A 21,009-nucleotide genomic window follows, 5' to 3' on the forward strand; every position below is an offset into this window, starting at 1 on the left:
TATTGTTTATATTTTGTGAGAGGCCCCCACACACATGAAATTCTGGCTTCGCCACTGACTCCAACGACACGTGTGACCTCACAATCGCAGAACGGTACTTGCAGGGTAATCAATATCCAGGGAGGTACATAGGGTAGTGCGTATAGCACCTGAAACTGGCATTCTAAACTTTTTTTATACCTTTAAATATACACATAAATATATATAATTATATAATCCTCTATTTCATAAACCTCAACCCGATAGAGCATCCGATAATCCCCCATTAAAATAATGAACTAATATCCTAAACCCATATAAACCATTTAACTCAACAACACTCAAGACCTGTCACTAAGGTCATTCTAACCCTTTTGGGAAGGTAGAACTAAAACGAAAGTCTCGTGGTCAACCCAAGGTCAAACTACCCAAACTTGGTCAAACAGGCCCGCGGGGCCCACGACCTCCAAATTTCAATCCGATAGTTTCTATGAGGGCTACAAGGTTTAGGATACACGTCCTGCAAATCTGGTCCAGATCGGACGGTCGAATTGCTCACGATCGCACGATCGACAGTCACGAAACCCTAGCCCTAGGGTTGGCATTTCTGGAGTATCTGGGACTCCGTTTTACGATCCGTCGAATCCTACACGATCCTAGGAATGTCTAGATTAACATATTAACAATTCAGGACCATCCAACGGTCCAAACCTAGCGAACCCGGATAACGTGCAATATGCGATATCCGTTCGACACTCTAACGGTATCCAAATTGAGATCCGCAAAATCCAACGAGATCCGTCAAATCTTTGAAGCCAATGGTGGTCACGTAGGATTAACAACGATGGCCGTGGTCAACCTTCTGGAGGATGGTAAATATGGGAACTTCAACGTCGAGCTACTGAATCGACACAGAGCGCATATCAACAACCGAGTCGAGTTGGCCATTTTTAACGAACACATCGCCTACTGTTTCAATATTTCTATCAATTCAATTTTTCTCTCGTGTTCTTGGATTCTTGTTTTCAACTATTTTTGCTTCTTTAATTCCAATTTTCCACTATTTTTTAATTGGGTGATTTATTAATAATTACGTGAATATTGGGTTGATTGGATGAAAAATTGTTTACACGTAATTTTTTTTTATATCTACGTACGTATAAATAGGGACGTAATTAGTGATATTAATGGACGTAAGTATTGACCTTAATTGACTACCAACAAAGAACCTTTTCTCTCTTTCTTGAAAGCTCTACGTAAAAACCCAATCACTCAACCGCTGTGGTTCTTTAGATCTGGGGGATCTGTGATTCCCGGTTGTGGTCGACAGCTATCGACTCAGGGTCGAGCCTTTGCCTCAATTAATGTCCTCTTGACCCATAAACTCCTTTCTTTTACTTTTCTGTTTGCAGTAGTTCTCAGAATTTGTTACCTCCTCTGATAGGATTTGTTATACATATGCAGACTTTATGAGATATTGAATGTTGGTTTGGCGTGTGCCTCTCTAATTTGTGTTAAGCGAGGCATCCCTTGCTCATTTTGAGTGTAAACAGATGCTTTAGATTGTTGTTTAGTTTTTGGGTAGCTAGAAAAATGAATGAGTGTTGCTTTGGTTTAGCATGATAGTAATGTTAGTCGGCATTTCATGATAGTATTCTTGATATTCAAAGGGATATATGTTAGTTCCCGACTTGTTTATTGAATCATATTCTTTAACCAAAACATTTTACATGTACCTCTAGTATGGTAAAAGGTTCTAGTAATCCTTCAAAGCTTCGTAGAAATGCTTCTGTTTCTAATGTTCCATTTTCTAGCTCCACTTATTTACTTGCGCGCTTTTTTCGTGCTATATATATATATATATATATATATATATATTGTATTTTTAGCGAATGATTTTATTCTTATTTTATCACTTACACTCCTATAAAAAAGGAGTGTAAGTGGATAAATATGAGAAAAAAGAGTGGGGAAATCACCACTCTTTTTAGCAGTCAACAACATGCTACCATGCATATTCCCATGATTATGTACACAGTTTTTACTCTGCTTTCCATGTATTAATCTACCAGGATATTGGTCTCTAAAATAAACTTTGTATGTATACTTTCAGGTTTTGGTTTCAGGACAGTGTGGGTGTTAGCAGTTAGATACTTAAGGCAAGGCTCCTTCAGGACATTTGTCATCCAAAGATTTTAGTTTGCCTTTATTGTTGTTTGACTATCCAGTATTGGTGCAGGATAAAAAACAGAAGTGTTCATTTGGTTATTGTTTTTGGACCATCTAAGATGTAACTGTTGGTATTTTACTATTGATTTGGGGATTCAAACTAAATTTTGTTAATTTCATAGACATCGACACATTTTCACGGCATTGTGGATTCCACTAAAGATATTCCCTAGCATTGCGGAAGATGCAACTGCTGCAAAATCTTTACTTCTCTTGTAAAGATTGGCGCATGGCGTGGTTTTGTTTAGAAAAACATAGGGTTGAAAACGGGTCAGGGCGGGCTGGTTATGGGCCCAAACTGTACACCGACTCGGGTCATGTTGGCAGACCCAAATGATCTAAATGGTCTCATTTAAACGGGCTGAGCTCGTGCCATACTGGATTCTCTCATCTGACACCTCTACCTCCAATATGACTTGTATAGAAGAAAAAAAAATAAGAATTATGAAATCATATTTTGACACAAAACAAAGCACTGTAAACTGATTATTTAAGAAAAAAGGAACACGTGTTACACTTACACGTGACCAGCGAAACAAGACGTTATAAACAACGTACACTTATCCAAATGAAAATTGATAAAAGAATATAAATATAAATATCCAAATATCCAAATATCCATTTCCTGCCTAACTGCGGAAATCAGGCGCTCGATTACACTTGCATTTCGTACCTTTCCAGACCAATTACAGCCGTTGATTTCCGAACACGATCTGTCCTTCGCGACGATGGAATCGCCGGCAGATGATCGCCGGTGCAAGCGCAGCGATGGTCAAAAGTGGCGGTGCAGGGAAACGGTGTCGTCGGGGAAGTCGAACTGTGAAAAGCTCTTGGCGACTGCCAAGGCATTGTGCTGAATTTATCGCATCCCTCCCCTCCAGTGACCATACTGATCCAAAAGATTCAGGCATAGGTTGTCTCAATCTTGCTACACAACTTCCTGTTGATTCATTGAAACCTGATACGTACATTGCCTATGGATTCTCTGAAGAGCTTGGTAGAGGTGATTCAGTCAGTGACAAAGTTCCACTGTGATTTGTCTGATGCGGTAATGTTTTCTCACTACAATGTCTTTTATTAGGTCGTGAGAGTTTGGTTTGGCCATTTTGTTACTTTTATTATGCTTTTCTTGATGTGCCCTTACTCCTTAGTGATCATATTATCCAAGTAACAAATTTGATTGATTTTTTTTTTCTTTCTGCTGTTATCATGCACGAAGTTGGGTTATTTAAAAGATAAATTTTTAGTGGGTGAGAATGACAGTTTCCCCTTTCATACATTAGTCATGGAAGTTAGAAGGTCATCAACCTTTGGGTTTAGCAGTTACTAGTTAGTCTATCTTAAGACTATGGTTACTTTCTTTGTCGGCTCTGACCACCCTGTTTCCAAATACAAGGGATAGCTTGCTTTCTTTCATTAGAAGTTCTTCTGGTTTTCTTGTTATGATCCTTACTTTGACCTGACGGTTGATTTCTTTGAGTCAAATCATTCTTTATGAATCTTCCTTATGAAGATATTGGTTATTGCTTTTCTGCTATGATTGGGCTCTTAAGGACACAAACTCACATCCAACCAAGTTGTACGCTGCTTTGGATGCTTAAAAATAACCTACGTTCATTTGTGTCGAAAAAGTGCCAAATTATCAAGACGTGGACTGTTGAGCTTTTTTTCCAGAAAATTACACGTGGGCATCATTCCTTAATTATCTCAATAGCCATGGTGTTCTTTTATAAGTGAAGACAGTTCAACTAAAGATATTTCTGGCAGGTAACATGTCAGGCATTCCATGTCCATGTGCTCAAATCATAGCTTTTGTTGGCAATTCTGGCTTAATTCTCATGCTAGCCTCATCTACCTATGTGATATCAGGGCAATGTTCTCATGTCATTTAACTTTCACCGGAATAATATTAATATTAAAAAAATTATTTTCTCTTTCTTTCCTTTTTCATCTCGTTATGCCTTAACAATTTACACGTGTCACACTGACTACGCTAAAATATTCGAATATATGCTATACTCTTTAAATGTTAAGACATGTTAATACTTTTAAGATATTCAAGTAAGAGTATAGCCGCACGTCTGTACTTTTTAAATAAGAGTAATTAGGTATATCATTTGGGAAACACATTAAACCATATCAGAAGAGTAGTGAAAAATATACATCAATAGATTTACATAATTCAAGCTGGAAGAAAGATGTGACATTTTGTTAGAACACTAAATCAATAGATTTGGAAAACCAACTAATGTTTATATTGTAATAGTACAATATTAATATATTTTGTGTAGTATAGCCACGTGGTTATAATTTGAGTACATGCTATACTCTTTAAATATTAATACATTTCAATACTTTTAAAATAAGAGTAATATGCATTAAACAATATTAGAAGAGTTGTGAAAATATACATCAATAAATTTATATAATTCAAGCTGAAAGAAATATGTGACATTTTGTTAGAACACTACATCAATAGATTTGGAAAACCAACTAATGTTTATAACCCATTGTCATATGGTTGGGAAAAAAAGGTTTCCAAGTATAAAATTATTAGTAGGGTTAATTTCATGTAACAGTTTAGTCCCTTTGTTTTAAACTTGATAAAAACGAACCTAAAGTTACAAGTTACATCATTAGTCGATTTGTCTCTCAATCTATTAAGTTAAGTGTTTTTTTTGTTTTTTTGTTTTTTTGTTTTTATTTATTTTAAATTTTAAAATTAAAATTACTAGAGAGTATATTATATTTAAAAAGAATAGCCACCTGGCCATACGATTTATTATAAATAAATAAAAAACCATTTTGTGCAATTTCAAAAAATTGCATACACAAGAGAGCTTTATTTTTAATACAAATTTATAAATAAACCCAATCCTAGACATGTATTTATAAAAAAACCCAAGCACTATTTAAACATAGAAACGCACCCAAAATCAACCGCAAAGTCAACTTTTTGGGTGTGTTTATAAATGAGTTTTGAGTGTGTGTAATGATGAGTTTTGGGTGTGTTTATATGTTTAAATAGTGCTTGGGTTTTTTTTATAATTTCAACCCCTATTTTGGGTGTTTTAGTGAAACTCCTTATTTTTAAACCATAATATAGTTTACTAATTTGGAAGATAGGAATATAATTTCATCTAATTAGCATAAGGCCAAAGCCAAAATGTAGTACCTAATTTTAGAAAAATATCAAAATTACACACAATGCCACTCCTTCTAAAGCAATCATACTATGCCACATGTCCATATCTAGTCAATGGCCACCATCGAGCACCACGGGCCACCACCGCCACCCACCACAGACCACCACGAGCCACTACCGCCACCCACTACTGGCCACCACGGCCCTGGCCACAATCGCCATCGTCGGCCACCTGCCACCATCTGCAGGGGACCAACTTCGTTGCCCTTTATTCACCTTTTAAAAGATTTTGTGTTATTAAAGGGACTTGAACCTTAACCCTCAAAGAAGGAATGCTCACTCACAAACCACTACACCAAACGTGGTTTTGTAATATTTATTCAATTATACAATATTTATATAAACAATCAATGGTTTTTAAAATTTTTAAAAAAATCATTTCAACACTTTTTCACACAAAAACTGCAAATAAAAACCGAAAAACTGCAACAAAAATACAATGTAGATATCAATTAAGTTTAAAAAAAAAAAAAAACAGCTTCAAAAACAAAAATTAATTTTATTGAAGCAAAATGGAGGAACCAAGATAAACAATTTTATCCAATTTTGAGTTCCCTTGCTCTTGGGTAGTTCTACTCTTCTCTTGCCCACCCAATTCCTCATATGGGTAACCTCTACTCTTCAAATTGGTGAGGTTGAAGGCTAAGGAAAGAACAAAATCCAATTGTAATTAAATGCTGCAATGTATTTTCTAAAAGTTCAATTTTGAGTTCCCTTACTCTTGGGTAGTTCTACTCTTCTCTTGCCCACCTAATTCCTCATCTGGGTAGCTATACTCTTCAAATTGGTGAGGTTGAAGGCCAAGGAAAGAACAAAAATCCAATTGTAATTAAATGAAAACTACAATGCAGTTTCTAAAAGTCCAATTTTGAGTTCCTTTGTTCTTGGGTAGTTCTTCTCTTCTGTTGCCCTCCTAATTCCTTATCTGGGTAGCCTACTCTTCAAATTGGTGAGGTTGAAGCCCAAGGAAAGAGCAAAAATCCAATTATAATTAAATGAAACCTGCAATGCAGTTTTCAAAAGTCCAATTTTAAGCTCCCTTGCTCTTGGGTAGTTTTACTCTTCTCTTGCCCTCCCAATTCCTCATATGGGTAGCCCCTACTCTTCAAATTGGTGAGGTTGAAGGCTAAGGAAAGAGCAAAAATCCAATTGTAATTAAATGAAAACTGCAATACAATTTCCAAAAATCCAATTTTGAGCTCCCTTACTCTTGGGTAGTTCTACTCTTATCCTGCCCACCCAATTCCTCATATGGGTGGCTTCTACTCAAATTGGTGAGGTTGAAGGCCAAGGAAAGAGCCAAAATCCAATTGTAATTAAATGAAAACTGCTATGTAGTTTGTGCAAAACTACAATGCAGAACCTGTACAATGTAGTTTTGCAATACCATTTCCAAATCAAGACAAATGCATAGTAAGTGAGCTTTGTAATAAGAAGTTGCAGCTAAATTAGATCAGGTCATGATAAGGAGTAGGACATGATTGCAAAAAGTGTATTAATGTGACTTAACTTACACCTCAAAATCAGTAATGTAGTTCATGACTAAACTTGAAATTAACAACTATATCTCCAATATAATTTGGTAGGCCAAAGTACCTTTTGAGCATTTATCAAAACCAAGAACAGGAAACAGTCAAAATGAAAAGAAATTATGGACTTGTTCTAAAATCATATGAAAGCAATCATACTTGTAATCAATTATCCTGAGAACTGGAGGATCTGCTTTTGGAGAAAATATTACCCGCAACAATGCAGAAGAGATTAGTCTTCAAAACCATGTTATTATAAAAGCATCATTTCTAACTCAAATAAGAAGCTCAAATAATAAAAGAAAACACAAAAATTAAGAAAAAACAAAGCAAATAACAAAAATTAGTGTCAAAATGCATACCAAGTTCAGCATCGTCAGCTAATCAAATAGCCTTACTTTTAGAGACCACTCCAGCCTATGCAGAACAACAATAAACAACTTCAAGACTTTAATAATGCTTTTTCTTCTTCTTTTTCCCCCACAATTCACCAGCAACCAAACTGAGCAGTTTAACATAATTTAAAGGAAGGATCAGTAATATACTGAGCTTGAAATGAAAACAACAGATCTGTTGTATTCTTACTTGAAATTAGAATCATAGCAAAGGAAGGCTGAAAAGAACAGAAAAATATGGTTGTTCCCTACAATTCTTTTGGATTTGATATGAGTCAGTTTTTACAGGAATGTCTAGTTGGAATGTGAAACTGAAAAGAAAATTAAGTTTGGCAACAATGGAATAGAAGGGTTGAAGGAGGATTCTTTCTTTTCTTTTCTTTTTCTTTTCTTGTCATAATGAACAGAAATGACAAATATCATGCAAGAAAGAATATCATCATATATTTGTTAACTCGACCAATAAAGTCTGTAATATTTATATTAAGAAAAACACTAGTGATTACCTGTGGTGTGAACATCCTGAATATAAGTAAACCTGATGAGAAAAACTCAAAAGTTCTTCATTAGAAGCAGTGCTAGAAATCTCCTTGAGTAGAAGAGTCTTCTCAGTTAAACCTGCTAGGCAGTATTTAAAAATGGTTGCATCCGACATTGGATTTCTACCACTTGACGTACTCTTGAGAGCTAAGTTTCTCGCTTCTGGGCTCTCTGAATAAGTTTGGGAGTCGTCGTTCCCACCCGGTACGGACCCGAACGTGGTGGCTTGCTTTCAGATGGCGGATCAGGAAGACAACAACAAGGAGTCGCAGGACGACGAAGCCTGAAGAGGTTGTGGAGTCGGGTGCAGGTAATCTGAGAGAAAGAAAGGGTGAGATTTGATTTTGGAAGGCTTTTAAACAAAAAGGGTGAAATTGTATTTTATCTTTATAATTTAGATAGGCCCAACGGATCTAAGCCTCCTCTTTGGCCAAATCTAAAACAAAATTTGATTCATATATATTAAAACCAAAACAGAAATACTCTAGGTATCAAATCCTCATTAGTAAAGATTTTTTACGGATTTGCTTGAATAATTAACGTTGTATGTGTGTATATATATATACTGATAAACAATTAGCTCATTCAAAATAAATAAATAAAACAAATCTTTCCAACAATTTTTTAGAATCATTGAAATGCATAAACGGCAATGTATTACATTATTCTCTCTCTCTCTCTCTCTCAAAATAAATTATCATTGAAATGCAATGAAAAAAGGGTGACTGTTGCCACCTTTTTTTTTTTTTGGTAGTGACTGTTATATATATATAAACTATGTAGTTGTAATGGTGTTTTTTTTTTCTTCTAATTTCCCTAATGTTTAATTGGTGGTAATTTAGGAGGGGATTGATTAACTAGCAGATAAGCTATTGTAAATCATTTGATTTATTCTTAAACACGTGGCATTATATGGTCAAAAACAAAGTTCAGCTAGGACACTGTTATAATTATTATATATTATTTAAACTTGGCAATTGGAGTCCTACTGTTTTGCTAACTATTTTTTAATCCTAATTTAAATTATATTATTTTTTGTTAATACGTGAGACGAAATTTTGACGTTATCCACAAGAATAGGATCAGATCACATTTCTAGAACTTGGATTTAAAAAGTTCGAAAATTGGACCGGGTTTTTCGTGATTTGGATTAAAAAACAACATTTTTGGAATTACTAGAATTCTAATTAAGGTAGAGCAAACTAGAATTTTGATAAAATTACATTTACCACAAATGCCACCAACCTTTTTTTTACCTTATAAAGGTATAATAAGGGCTTCAAACTTTCAAATCATAAGAACACTCGGAGACATGGATAAGACTCGGAATTGATCCATCTGGTATCGGCCAGAACGGTGGAGAAGAGGGGAAGGAAATGAAGGTGAAACTCTAATTTCCTCTTTTGTTTATTTGGAAAGTGTATGAAACTGAAGAAAAACTGACTTGTTCAATAATAGGCACAACACCCACCCAACAAGGACTGGATACTACAGTTCGCAGAAGACTTTAAGAAGAAAGCACAGGTAAAACCCCAATTTTTAGGTTTGTTTACTTGGAAAGTGTAGGAACTGGAAGGAAATTTTATATATAAAGAAAAAAAAAGAATGGTTTCTTTAGTTCTAGTGAAGTGCACTATTTCGCTGAGTTGGGTTGTGCGTCTGACAATGAGAAACTGATGATATTTCGATAGGAAGATGGATATCAAGGAAATTTGTGGGTTTCTGATCTAAATTATTTTGTTTGAACAGCTGGGGGATGGATATCAAGTTGTTACTCCCAAAGGTAAATGAGTGCATACAACGAAACCAAATATTTATACATTGCCCCCTATTTTACCAAAAAAAAAAAAATATTTATACATTAGCTTCAATGTTATGATTGTATTTTAACTTGCATTGCATAATTATAACTTCCTTCTTACCCTGTTGCCGCTGTGTTGTGTTGGCATGTTCATGTCGTGCTCATATGAAGTACTTGTTGACGTTGACAATCTTCGTTTGGATGGGAATAACTACGGTATTTGGAGATATAATATGAATGAACATGTCCTAGATAATCTTAGAGGTGTGCTCTATGGGCCACGCCCAAGTTTTGTGGTAGAAACAGAAGCAAGTGTTGAAGAAATTGCTCGATCAATCGCTGCCGAACAGAAATGGAATGAGGATGACGCTCTGTGTTTTCATACAATCTTGAACCATCTATCTGATGATCTTTTTCTTCATTACTCAAAGAGGAGGAAGGAAACAAGTGCCAAGCAACTGTGGGATGAGCTGAAATTGAGGTTTGGAGGACACGAATCTCGGGTTCAAAAGTACATGGAATTTCATTTGCTCGAGGAGGAGGAACCAATGTGGGAGCAAGCTGAAGAAATGGATTCAATGTTCTTAGGTCTGGTTGAGTGTGACAAAATGCGATAGATGAGGAATTTAATGTGAATGCAATCATCTCCAAGCTCCCCCCATCTTGGGAGGATGTGCTCATCGAGTTGATGCGCGAGGAGCATCTGCCTGTTACAAAGCTGATTCATCGCTTGAAAGTTGAACAACAATCACGCATCAATTAGTTAATCACAAGAAAAGGAAGGTAGTAGTAAGCTTGGTTTTTTATTACATGTTTTGAGTTTTAATGGTACCTTCCATGCTTTGTTTTTCTTTTTAAATTGATAACTTTTTTTATTATTCAATTGCTCTGACTATTTGTTTAATCAGTAACATGTTTGTAATCACCTATTGGAGAAAATTCAACCTCAATACTACTGACGTTACCTTCAGGTGTAGAGTTCAGTAAAAATATTTTTATTTTATTTTATTAATTAAACTGAGCAATAATACTAGTGTTCACATCCATCAACGGGCGGGTCGATTAGGGATTGGGTATGACAATATTATCCATGTCCCCGTCCCCATTCCGTGTATGAAATTTCGGGAAATTCTCGTCCTTGTCTCCACCCGGACAAAATCCATTTAACACTTAAATTTCACTCAACCATTCAAAATCATCCCAATTTAATTTGACAAAACTAATAAAATCATATAATAATAAAATGTCCAAAGCTTAAACATCTTACAAAGTTTAGGATAAGTTTTTAATTTTTATATTATATCACATTATAAATTTATCAATTAAAAATAAATACATCACTTATCAGGCCAGGTTTGGGATAGGGATACCATCCTCAGCCCATCACCAGTGTGGTATTGTTAAAAATCGGGGATCCTCGTACCCGGCCCCATTTTCCCCCGTTAAGGTCAGGGACCCGACCCAATCCGACCTGACGGGATTTCTGCCATCCCTACCCATCCAATTCCTAACAAAAATATTATTATTACAATCTATAATATATAATAAGGAATGAACATGAGAAACAAGGAAATTAATTATCATAACTAGTGGATGAGCTTATATATATATATTTTTTCGGGTAGAAGCACTGGATGAGCCAATGAAAGCCCACAAGGGTCAACTGACCCTTCTGAAGTTTTCTAAATATCTCTTTGTTTATAATTCATTCTTAAATTTTGACCCTTCTGACTGAAGTTCCCAACTGTTATAACTCTCTCTCTCTCTCTCTCTCTCTAATAACTTAAGAATTATTAACCCAAAACCACTTTTTTATTTATGATTTCTTTATTATCTCAAATTAAAAAAAATAATGTTTATATGATTTGTTTATTATCTGAATTCTGAAATTTGATATTATTGATAATGAAGTGATTATAAAAATATTTCAAGAGATGAATGATTATGAATGTATTGGAATGACATATATGAGTTATTACTAAAGACTTTGTGTTATTAGATAAATTTATTTTGTTTTGCGATGATTTTATTATTTGAGGTTGACCCTCCTTGACGAATTTTCTGGCTCCGCTCTTAGAAGCGATATTTTACTTTAAACTAATCTAAACTTCGTGGATGGAAATTCGAACTTGGATGCATAGTGGAAAGCACATCCGCTCTACTCAACCTGACTAAGCCCATGCCTACATATGAGCTTATAATTAGATGCCTAACATAGTGGAATTATTCTTTGCACATGTTGCATATATTTTAGTAAAACAATGGATTCATTTACTTGCCATGTTACTCAATTGATGATTATTTTACGAGTAGACGAAAATGAGGTATTATGAGTCACATAATTTGTATGTGGGGAGTTAGCTGAAACAATTGAAGTTAAGGATGAAGTGAAATTCAGAACTCAGTTTCAAAATACGTATCAATAGTTAAAGCTTTTGTAAGATGGTCATTCATAATTCTGTACAATTTCTCTCGTAATATTATTTTGGCAAGTAATCCCCTTTATTTTTTGCATATGTAAATTCAGCCATTCTTCACTTTGGTTCATGTCGCTTTAATATAAGCAATTCCACTCCTATAGTAATCCAAACCGTGTGTGACAAGAAATGATCAATTGAACATCAATAGCTAGTGTTTTTTTTTTTTTTTTTTTTTTGTAGTGGTGTGATCACAAGTAGCCAATCCTTAAGTAACTCGCAAAGTGTTGATCCCAAAAGCCCTCCCTTTTTCCCCTATCGTTCTCTGTTGTAAATTCTCTTCTGGATCATAGACTGCACATTCGAAAGAGATCAACAAAAATTCCCCTATAAATATTTATTGTGACACATGGTATTGTGAGGTCGCGGCATGTTTTGAATAATTAGCAGATAAGCTTATTGTAAATCAGTTGATTTATTCTTAAACACGTCACAAGGCATTATAATATATATATTAGTTTCCGTCATTCTTTCACTCACTGTTTGCTAACTTTTTTTTAATCTTAATTTAAATCACTATTTTCATTCATTTGTGAGACTTAACTGTGACGTGGCCAACAAGAATAGGATACGTGTTGCCAATTGACCAGGTTTTTCGTGATTTGGATTAACAAACAACATGTTTGGAATTACTAGAATTTGAATTAGGGTAGGGATCATGCCACCAACCATTTTTTTACCTGACATATTATAATAAGGTCTTCAAATCAAACGTTCATGAGCATAAAAACACTCGGAGACATGGACACAGAGCGACTTGGAATCGATTCGTCTGGTAAGGGCCGGAACGGTGGAGAAGAGCTCAAGGACACGAAGGTGAAACCCTAATTTCTAAGTTTGGTTACTTGGAAAGGAAGGAAAATTGAATTCTTATATAATAGGTTTCTTTTGGTTCTATTCTATATGAGTGTTTAGTGGGTGTGTGATCTAAATTAATTCTCTTGTTTTATTAGCTACCAATGCCAACGCCAAGGAAGAGTGGGGGATTGTTAGGAGTTTTTGAAGGAAGAGATGGAATGCTGGTTTCTGGCTATGGTACCATACACTAATATATCTTATTTTCTCATGGCAATTACTGACTCCTGGTCCTGGTTTTGGTTAGAAATATGTATATACTTTCATTCAGTTACTGTTTAAATTATATTTCATGTGATTTGTATTGATGCTATATGTTTTCAGTCATCTGGAGAGAACTACCCCATCTGGGCGCGGCGAATGGAGTTTTTCCTCAAGGAATTAAAAGTTGAATATGTACTCTATGAGCCATGCCCTAGCATTATTGTAGCATCTGTAGCATTTGCCGGAGGACTTACTGAATTGAAGGATGCTGAAGATAAATGGATCAAGGATGACTTTCTATGTCTTCGCACGATCTTGAACTATCTATGCGATGATCTCCTCCATCGTTACGGAAAGAGAAAGAAAACTACAACTGCTAAACAACTGTGGGACGATCTAAAATTAATGTTTGGAACGAAGAAATATCTGGTTAGAAAGTACATGGATTTTCAGATGGTCGATGAAAAGTCACTCTTGTGGAGCAAATTCAAGAATTCAATCGCATTTTCGATGAAGTTGTGGCTTCTGGAATGACGTTGAGTGAGACATTTCATGTATCTGCCATCTTATCCAAGCTCCCTGCCTCTTGGAAGCATGTGAACGTCAAGTTGAAGTACAATATTAATGAGCCTTTGACTTTAGAAGTGTTGATGGATCATTTGAGGATTGAAGAAGAGTACGTTTGCGTATGAACACATCGGATGTATTTTGTTTATGAAATTCATGTAAGAAATTATTAGGGTTTTTTTTTTATATATATCAAAGACTAAGCAAACATGATAGGAATTTCTAAAATCTAAAATTTAGTACCCTAATTTCTATGTTTGGTTACTTTTTTTGGCTCGTTCTATGTGAGTTGTTTATTGAAGTGGGCACTAGTTAGCCGACTTTGTCTGTGCCTTTAGGAAATTACGATTAATTTGGACAATCAAATGAGTATAAAGAAGCATCACTGTCCCAGACAAGGAAACTTTTGTATCAACTCGATCCGTCTTAATATTAGAAGAAAATAGTTCAAAACAATCTGAACTTGGACAACCCATGGTTTCACAACTTAAGATTCCAAGTTACTAGTGTTAATACTCATCTAAAATGATAAAAAGAAAAGAAGAAAAATAATGAAGTCATATACAGTTTATCCAAATTAAAAATCAAAATCCCATTTGTTGTAACCAAAAAAAGTTATATCAGTTTTGAATGCCACGTCCAAAAATCCAAAATAACAAAATTTCTTATATGTCATGATCCAAAATTGTCATCCCATAAATTTGTCCCACAAAAGTTCCAAAATAAAGCGTCCTATTGTAAAACATGCACATCAAGAGTACAAAAAAGAAAAGCAACTCTAGAAAGTGTTTTTGTAACATAAGCAATTTTTATACATGCCAAACTTATCAAAAGCGCTTTTGATTATCATGCATCACATTTTGACATGTCAAATAGCATTCCCAAACAGACCCTAAATATAGTTGATCCCCTATTTTACTTTGCATAAGTTGTCTCAACTAAAGGACTAGAATAATAACAAGACAAGTTCAAACCACAGTGCATGGGTGTTAAAATAAGGTCCAAAATCTATAAGTGATATTAGGGAAGGATAATTCGAATCATGACCTTAAATGAAGGGGAAATCGCTCTTAACATTTGAAAAGTACGTCGAACAACATGTGCATAAAAAGAGTGACAAAAATACATAGTTGTGACTATTGAAAAATTAAGACACAGGGGTTCGAAACCTGTTGTAAGTACTTTGTGGTTAGAGGCAAGTCAAACCATGAGCGGGGATTAATCCCACCCTTCAGGTGTGGGGACACCTCGTGGTATTTTCCAAAAAAAAAAAAAAAACTAAGAAATGCCCTCACGCAATTGAAAATTAGGTTTTATAAAAAATCTGAAACTTAGGTGAAGATGGGCCGAATCTTGGGTCTGGATGTTTGACGACCAAGCTTTACTATGTTTTATGAGCCAGAATATTGGGCCTTATTTCTTTCGTAATTTTGGGCTGGGCTTCATTGATCGACCTAGGTGAAGATAAACAAAACGACATCGTCTAGCGGACGAGGAGGACGCCCTAATAACACTCCAGCATGATTGTTCAAAACTCTTCGGGAATCTCTGCCTCCCTCTCGCTCTGAGTCTGAGGAGTTACCAGCTTAAGCTCTACGGCCTCATTCAGGTATATTCAGTTTTCCCTCTCTAAATTATCTGTTTGGATGCCTAGAAAATCACAGAAGAAATGCAAAAATCAACTTGTCATAAAAGTGAGATGGATATGATGGTGAAATAGTAAAAGGTTTGAGCAGGAATTTTGTGATGGCAGTGAAAAAACCGAAGAGGGCCCTAGTCCTTGTTAAAGCTTTTGCATTGCGACTTTCGCAACCTCTTCTAAATCAAACAGCACTGGGGTTTGATCTATAAGCCTCAGTGATGGGTCGTAAGAAAAGGCGTGGGTTACATTCTAATATTGAATGCCAGCCTAGACTGCTCCCAACATATTGCAACAGTGACTTAGCTGCCATCACAATTTCCAGCATTGATAAAAAATCTTTCTGCTGATCCATCTCGATGATATGATTGCCATTCTTCTTATGTGGATTTAGCTTTCGATTGTGATTTTTGTTGTTGTTGAGAAAGGAGCTTGACCTATATAAGTTATGGAAAACACTTTATAATCCACATATTTCTTTTTATTTTTATTTTTCCAAATTCTGTCGTATGGGTCGCAACCCATGTATATTAGGTTGTCTTTTGATTGTGGGTAACTATTATGTTTCCCCTAGTCCATATTGTGTAACAAAACTTGTGTATATGTTTTGGGAAAATCAATGCTGGATGTGTTTCGTGTAATGGGCTGCTAAGTTTTTGCGGTTTTGGTTGCTTGGTAATGGCTTTTCATGTTACTAGTGTTTTAAATATAGTGTTCATGGATGCCAGCCCTTCATTTTTGTGACTGGTTTTGGCCTTAATTTTTGGCTTGAGTTGATCGTTAACTTGTTCTGTTCTTGGTTATGTTGTGCATCTATTTTGTTGATGTGTTTAGTTAATCTCTTATTCATATGTGTTTGTTTGTGTGTTCTCTTTTGGTAGGAAGAATCTGTGCAAGTCCCAAAAGTTCCAGTGCAAAGTTAATTTCCCCTTTTAGTTTGAAGAGAATGTCTGCTTGTTTGTCTGTTTTTTAGTGCTAGCAAGATTCTATTTGCCCCCTCCTGCACAGTTAATCCCCACTTTCCCACCCTTCAATTCATTTTCTGCGTCCATATTTGATTTCTGCATCAATTGTACACAAGCATGGCTAGATTTAAGCATCGTGGTTTGGCTCAACAGGCACTAGGGCCCTCTCGCCATGTTATATTGGTTGATTACTTGTTCATCTGACCATACCTTTGAATTAACTATGTCGAAAGGTTTTGCATATTGTACCTTTTGTAGTGGGAGGTTTAGCCATAATCAGCTCTTACGTCTATTCAATCATTTTATGACCAAGGTACATATGGTCTGGTATAAGTAGAAAACACTATTGTTTGGATAAATTTGAGTATTCTCAGCTCTGGCAACATCTTTGACTTGCTCTGAATTGTGTAAATAGAAAAGAATGTCACTTGATCTGGCTGCAGGCCGAAGTGCGTATTAGCAATGCACCTAGAGTGATATGTTGTATTGCTTTACTTATTATAGAAAAAATAAGGAAAGATTGTATTGTTTACTGAAAATGTATAATATAATGACAATGTATTCAATTATTATTATTATTATCCGTCTTCTCTCTCTCTCTCTCTCACACACACACACACACACAATATTGCTTTTGTTCTTGATAACAATGAAATCATTGAAATGCATAGGAAAAGTGGAGCAATGAAATTGTGGACTAGGGTATTCTAGAGAAATCTGGATTTGATGGTCAGAGAAGGGATAGATCAAAACGAGGTTGTGACAGGATTGCTGGATGGGGAATAAGCATCAGCATAGGTTCCAGAGTGTTCTTGAGAGGATTAGGAATTTAAAGAGTATGTTTCTGTGAGCCATGAGTCGTGTGTTTTGAGTTGCCGGGTTTTGAAGCTTGAAAGAAAAAGGTTTCCTGAACTTTTTTCAGGTGATTGTTGTCTGAGAGTATTGTGAGAGAGGATGATCTCTTAGCTCAAATAGAGTATTGAAGCTCAGTATGGAGAGGGGATTTGCGGGTTTATGTCTTTTTCTTATTTTGTCAAGAGGTTGATTTCTAAACCAAAACTAGGGTTGAATTTTGATGGGACTTCCAACTGGGAAAGTGATGCTGATCCGACCTAGACAGACACTCACACAAAGCTCACTAATGGATGGGACTGTGCTTGGTCCCTTATTGGTTTCCCAACAAATAATAAGTTTGGCTTGTTTTGACCAATCCCCTATTTGCATTGCTATAAATTTGAGATACACTTTGCACTAATGATATTGCTTCTGTTGGTGCATAATTGGAAAAAACACCGAGCTATTTAAATTTGGTTGACAAATGCCTGAAAAAATAACTTATAATTTAGTCCAAAAGGTGCGTTCTTTTTTCAAAAAGTGCACACACAATCTAATTACCGCCCCACTCAATTTGTTCAAGTGGCTAATTGAATAGTGGCCACTAGTTGACCTAACGTTAAAAATTGGTCTAGTTCTAGTGGGTTCTATTGCCCACATCTAGTAACGGCTTGCAGCTATATGGAAGTGCATCATCATTTCCACTTGGCTTTGCAATAATACTAAAGGAAAAATACTCGCCTCCTTTGCAGGAAGTGGGGATTCTTATTTTCTTGTTAATCATAGTTTAACATGTGTAGAGATTTATCGTTTTATATTTTTTTTAAATTAGTTTTGTATATGTATCATATTGTGATTTTGCAAGAAATAAAAATACCTCTTTTGAGGGAACAAGGGAAGCAATGTCCATATTAAAATAAAAGAAAACATAGAAGTAAATAAATTCCAAAATTATGTATGTATGCTTATGTGTCGCATATTATCATATGCATGTGTAAGGCAATGGAGGGAATCAATGTCGTGGGAGAAAAAAAAAGCAACTAAGATATCTTAGAAAATAATATAATCTTTCGGCTTATGTCAATTAAGGTCCAATAATTATACCACTAACCATTAAATTATTTTAAGTGAATAATTATCCTATATATATAGATAAACAATTGGGTCACCCCAAAAAAAGGAAAAAAAAAAGCAAATATTTCCTAAAATTTGTTAGAAAAAAAAAGAAGATGTCCAATCTTATGATAACAAAAAATAATTGGTGGAAAATTAAGAACCGCGCAAACAATGAAGAAAATTTGCTCAAGACAAAAAGGAAGGGAAACGTGACAAGCAAAGCAACAGCAATTCAATCCTTTTTTTCATCTGTGGAGCACCACCAAACTTTGTTTGCTTCATCTGCCAAAAAACAAAAAAAAAATTATTAATTATAATAATTGTTTCTTTAAAAAAATTAAATTAAATAACTGTATTAATAATGCAGTGAAAGTATCATTGTCTGTACAGATATTAGATGCTTTAAACAATATTACCAGATAATTAACAATCCAGTTTGTTGGGAAAGAACAAAAGAGGTAATATTCAAAACAAAGGAATTAAATTAAAAGGAGTCAAAAAATTCATAGGTCTGTGTCAAAGTTACCAAACAAAACATCTGTCTCAAGGACTATGCATGCTGGTGGAGTGGTGGTTTCTCCATCCACATATATGCATTATAGTCCTACATTTGCTTGTTTTTATATGACTTATGCATTACAAACGAATAGGTTTTTTTGAACCCTGATTTGAGCTCCAATAATTATTGAAGAAGTAGAACTATGGACTTGACAAGTTTACATTAGTAGTAATGAAATGATGCATACCAAATTACTATTCGTTCATGAGATTCTTGACTATAATTTTTAAAAAGAAAGATTTCATATATGAAATACTGAACAAATAAAATTAATTGGCAATGAGGGAGTAGTCATACTCTTCGAATTTTTTTGATGTAGGACAACAATTCACATCACATCATCACACGTTCCGTATATGAGATAAAATTTCAAGCATAACATGTGAATAATGCATATTAGGTGACAAGTAGCACGCGTAGTAGTTGAGATTCACACGTGAAAAAATCCGCTTTGATACCATAAAAAAAAATGACGTTCCAACTCAAAATTAATTGGCAACAGAGAGTATTTTAACTCATTCTAAGTCCATTCTAGAGACTTCATGCATGACAAAACTTCTTATAGTGACTTAAATCTCAACGCATTAAATTGTAAACACTTTCAAGAGGGTACGGATCAAATTGTCATCTACTTCCCCCTATGTGCGGTTTGATTGAATTGAATTAGGATAGTATAATTACAATTCTGTCAATCAATTCCATCAATCTACAATGAAAAAAAAAGAAGGTAATTTCTTGGGCAATAATTTTCCCACTCCTATTTTATCCACTTACACTCCTTGTTTAGTTATAAAAAAGGAGTGTAAGTGAATAAAATAGGAGAAAAAGGAGTGGGGAAATCACCACTCAATTTCTTATACCCATCAATAGGCATTTTAAGGTACGTAACTATTCCTATCACCGGGTGGGTCCCATAAAAATACCAATCCCATCCCAATCCAAAGGGAAGAGAGGCAAGAAGAGATTCTACAAACTAGGGATGGGCATCTCATCCGAAATATCCGCGTACCGATGATTTGGTTTGGTTTGGTTTGGTTAAATAATTTTTTTAAAATTTTAATTATTCTGATCCGATCCATATCGAAATGTTTAGTTTGGTTAACGGAAACAAAATTTCTAACCCGACGGAAACCAGTACCGATTCGATATTTCTACTTATTTTATTATTTAAATACAAAACAAGAAACCAAAGGTAAATACAATCAGCATTTTGTATCACTCATTTATCACTACTATATAACTTCTTTCTCACCATTGTATCACTGTTTTATCACAATTTTATCACTGCTTTATCACCACTGTATCACTTCTTTATCACCATTGTATCACTTATCCGGGTATTGTAGCACTTTTTGGTCGGAGAAGAATTTATGAAGTTCCCATGTTTTCCAATTTCGACATTTGTCCCCTTTTGTACCTCTAACTTTCCAACTGTTGATCCAAATTTTATGTTCTTTATATGGTTAGATTCAGCATGAAAAATTAAAGAGCTCTAGGCGGAACAAATGTCAAAATCATTTACATAAATGTAGATAATTTAATAAAAAGAACACTCAAAGGTACAAACAACAAACATAAATGGCTCCTAGTACATCTTGAGTACACATTGAATGATATAGTGACCAAGGATTAAAATATCGGCTATGCAGATAATATCGGGCCTCTAGTTTACGAATATTTCGGGGGATATATCGTTATTGTTTTAGGTATCGGGAAAAAAAAAAAAAAGACATATATAGGCATTGAAACACATAATTTTGGTGTAAAACTTTCATAGATATTATGTACATTATCAATAAATGTATTGAACAAATAAAACTCAAAATTTACTAATAATAAGATATACATATGATGAAATATAAGTGGTATGTAATGCGCGTTAATGAAAAGTTTGAAAATAAAATGTTAATTAGAATGAATAAACCATGCATAAATCCATAGTTTGTTTAAACATTAGATTACAATTTAGATAAGTGTCTATCTACATAAATGAAGAGCTCCTATGAGGTTCAAATAATGAGGAATATCCATCTAGATTTATACAATAGTCATACCAAGTCATGTAACATGAGCAGTTTGTAAGTCATGTTTGAACATTGTGCACATAGGTCTCTC

The 21,009-nt window shown here is 34.8% G+C and overlaps 1 protein-coding gene and 2 long non-coding RNA genes across 4 annotated transcripts; all 3 read left to right on the plus strand.

The window, feature by feature from the left end:
* The first annotated feature begins 5,846 nt into the window (after nucleotides 1–5,846).
* On the plus strand, nucleotides 5,847–10,648 carry LOC103332235 (uncharacterized). The gene is made up of 5 exons (XM_008234956.3): nucleotides 5,847–8,187; nucleotides 9,143–9,259; nucleotides 9,336–9,401; nucleotides 9,627–9,660; nucleotides 9,850–10,648. Exons 2-5 carry the CDS (start codon nucleotides 9,254–9,256, stop codon nucleotides 10,293–10,295), a joined length of 552 nt encoding a protein of 183 aa, XP_008233178.2. The 5' UTR covers nucleotides 5,847–8,187; nucleotides 9,143–9,253; the 3' UTR covers nucleotides 10,296–10,648.
* A 2,187-nt stretch (nucleotides 10,649–12,835) lies between these two features.
* LOC148917353 (uncharacterized) lies at nucleotides 12,836–13,987 on the plus strand. Its single transcript, XR_016127411.1, has 3 exons — nucleotides 12,836–12,971; nucleotides 13,109–13,190; nucleotides 13,335–13,987. It is a non-coding gene; the product is annotated as an uncharacterized LOC148917353 (long non-coding RNA).
* Nucleotides 13,988–15,289: 1,302 nt separating this feature from the next.
* LOC148917354 (uncharacterized) lies at nucleotides 15,290–16,966 on the plus strand. Of its 2 annotated transcripts, none has more exons than XR_016127520.1 (2): nucleotides 15,290–15,390; nucleotides 15,535–16,966. It is a non-coding gene; the product is annotated as an uncharacterized LOC148917354 (long non-coding RNA). The 2 variants fall into 2 exon arrangements; XR_016127519.1 differs by having other exon boundaries at nucleotides 16,302–16,966.
* The last annotated feature ends 4,043 nt before the right edge of the window (nucleotides 16,967–21,009 follow it).

The sequence above is a fragment of the Prunus mume genome, linkage group LG5 (assembly GCF_029339155.1).
Source record: "Prunus mume cultivar Tortuosa linkage group LG5, ASM2933915v1, whole genome shotgun sequence".
NCBI classification, from domain to species: Eukaryota; Viridiplantae; Streptophyta; class Magnoliopsida; order Rosales; family Rosaceae; genus Prunus; species Prunus mume.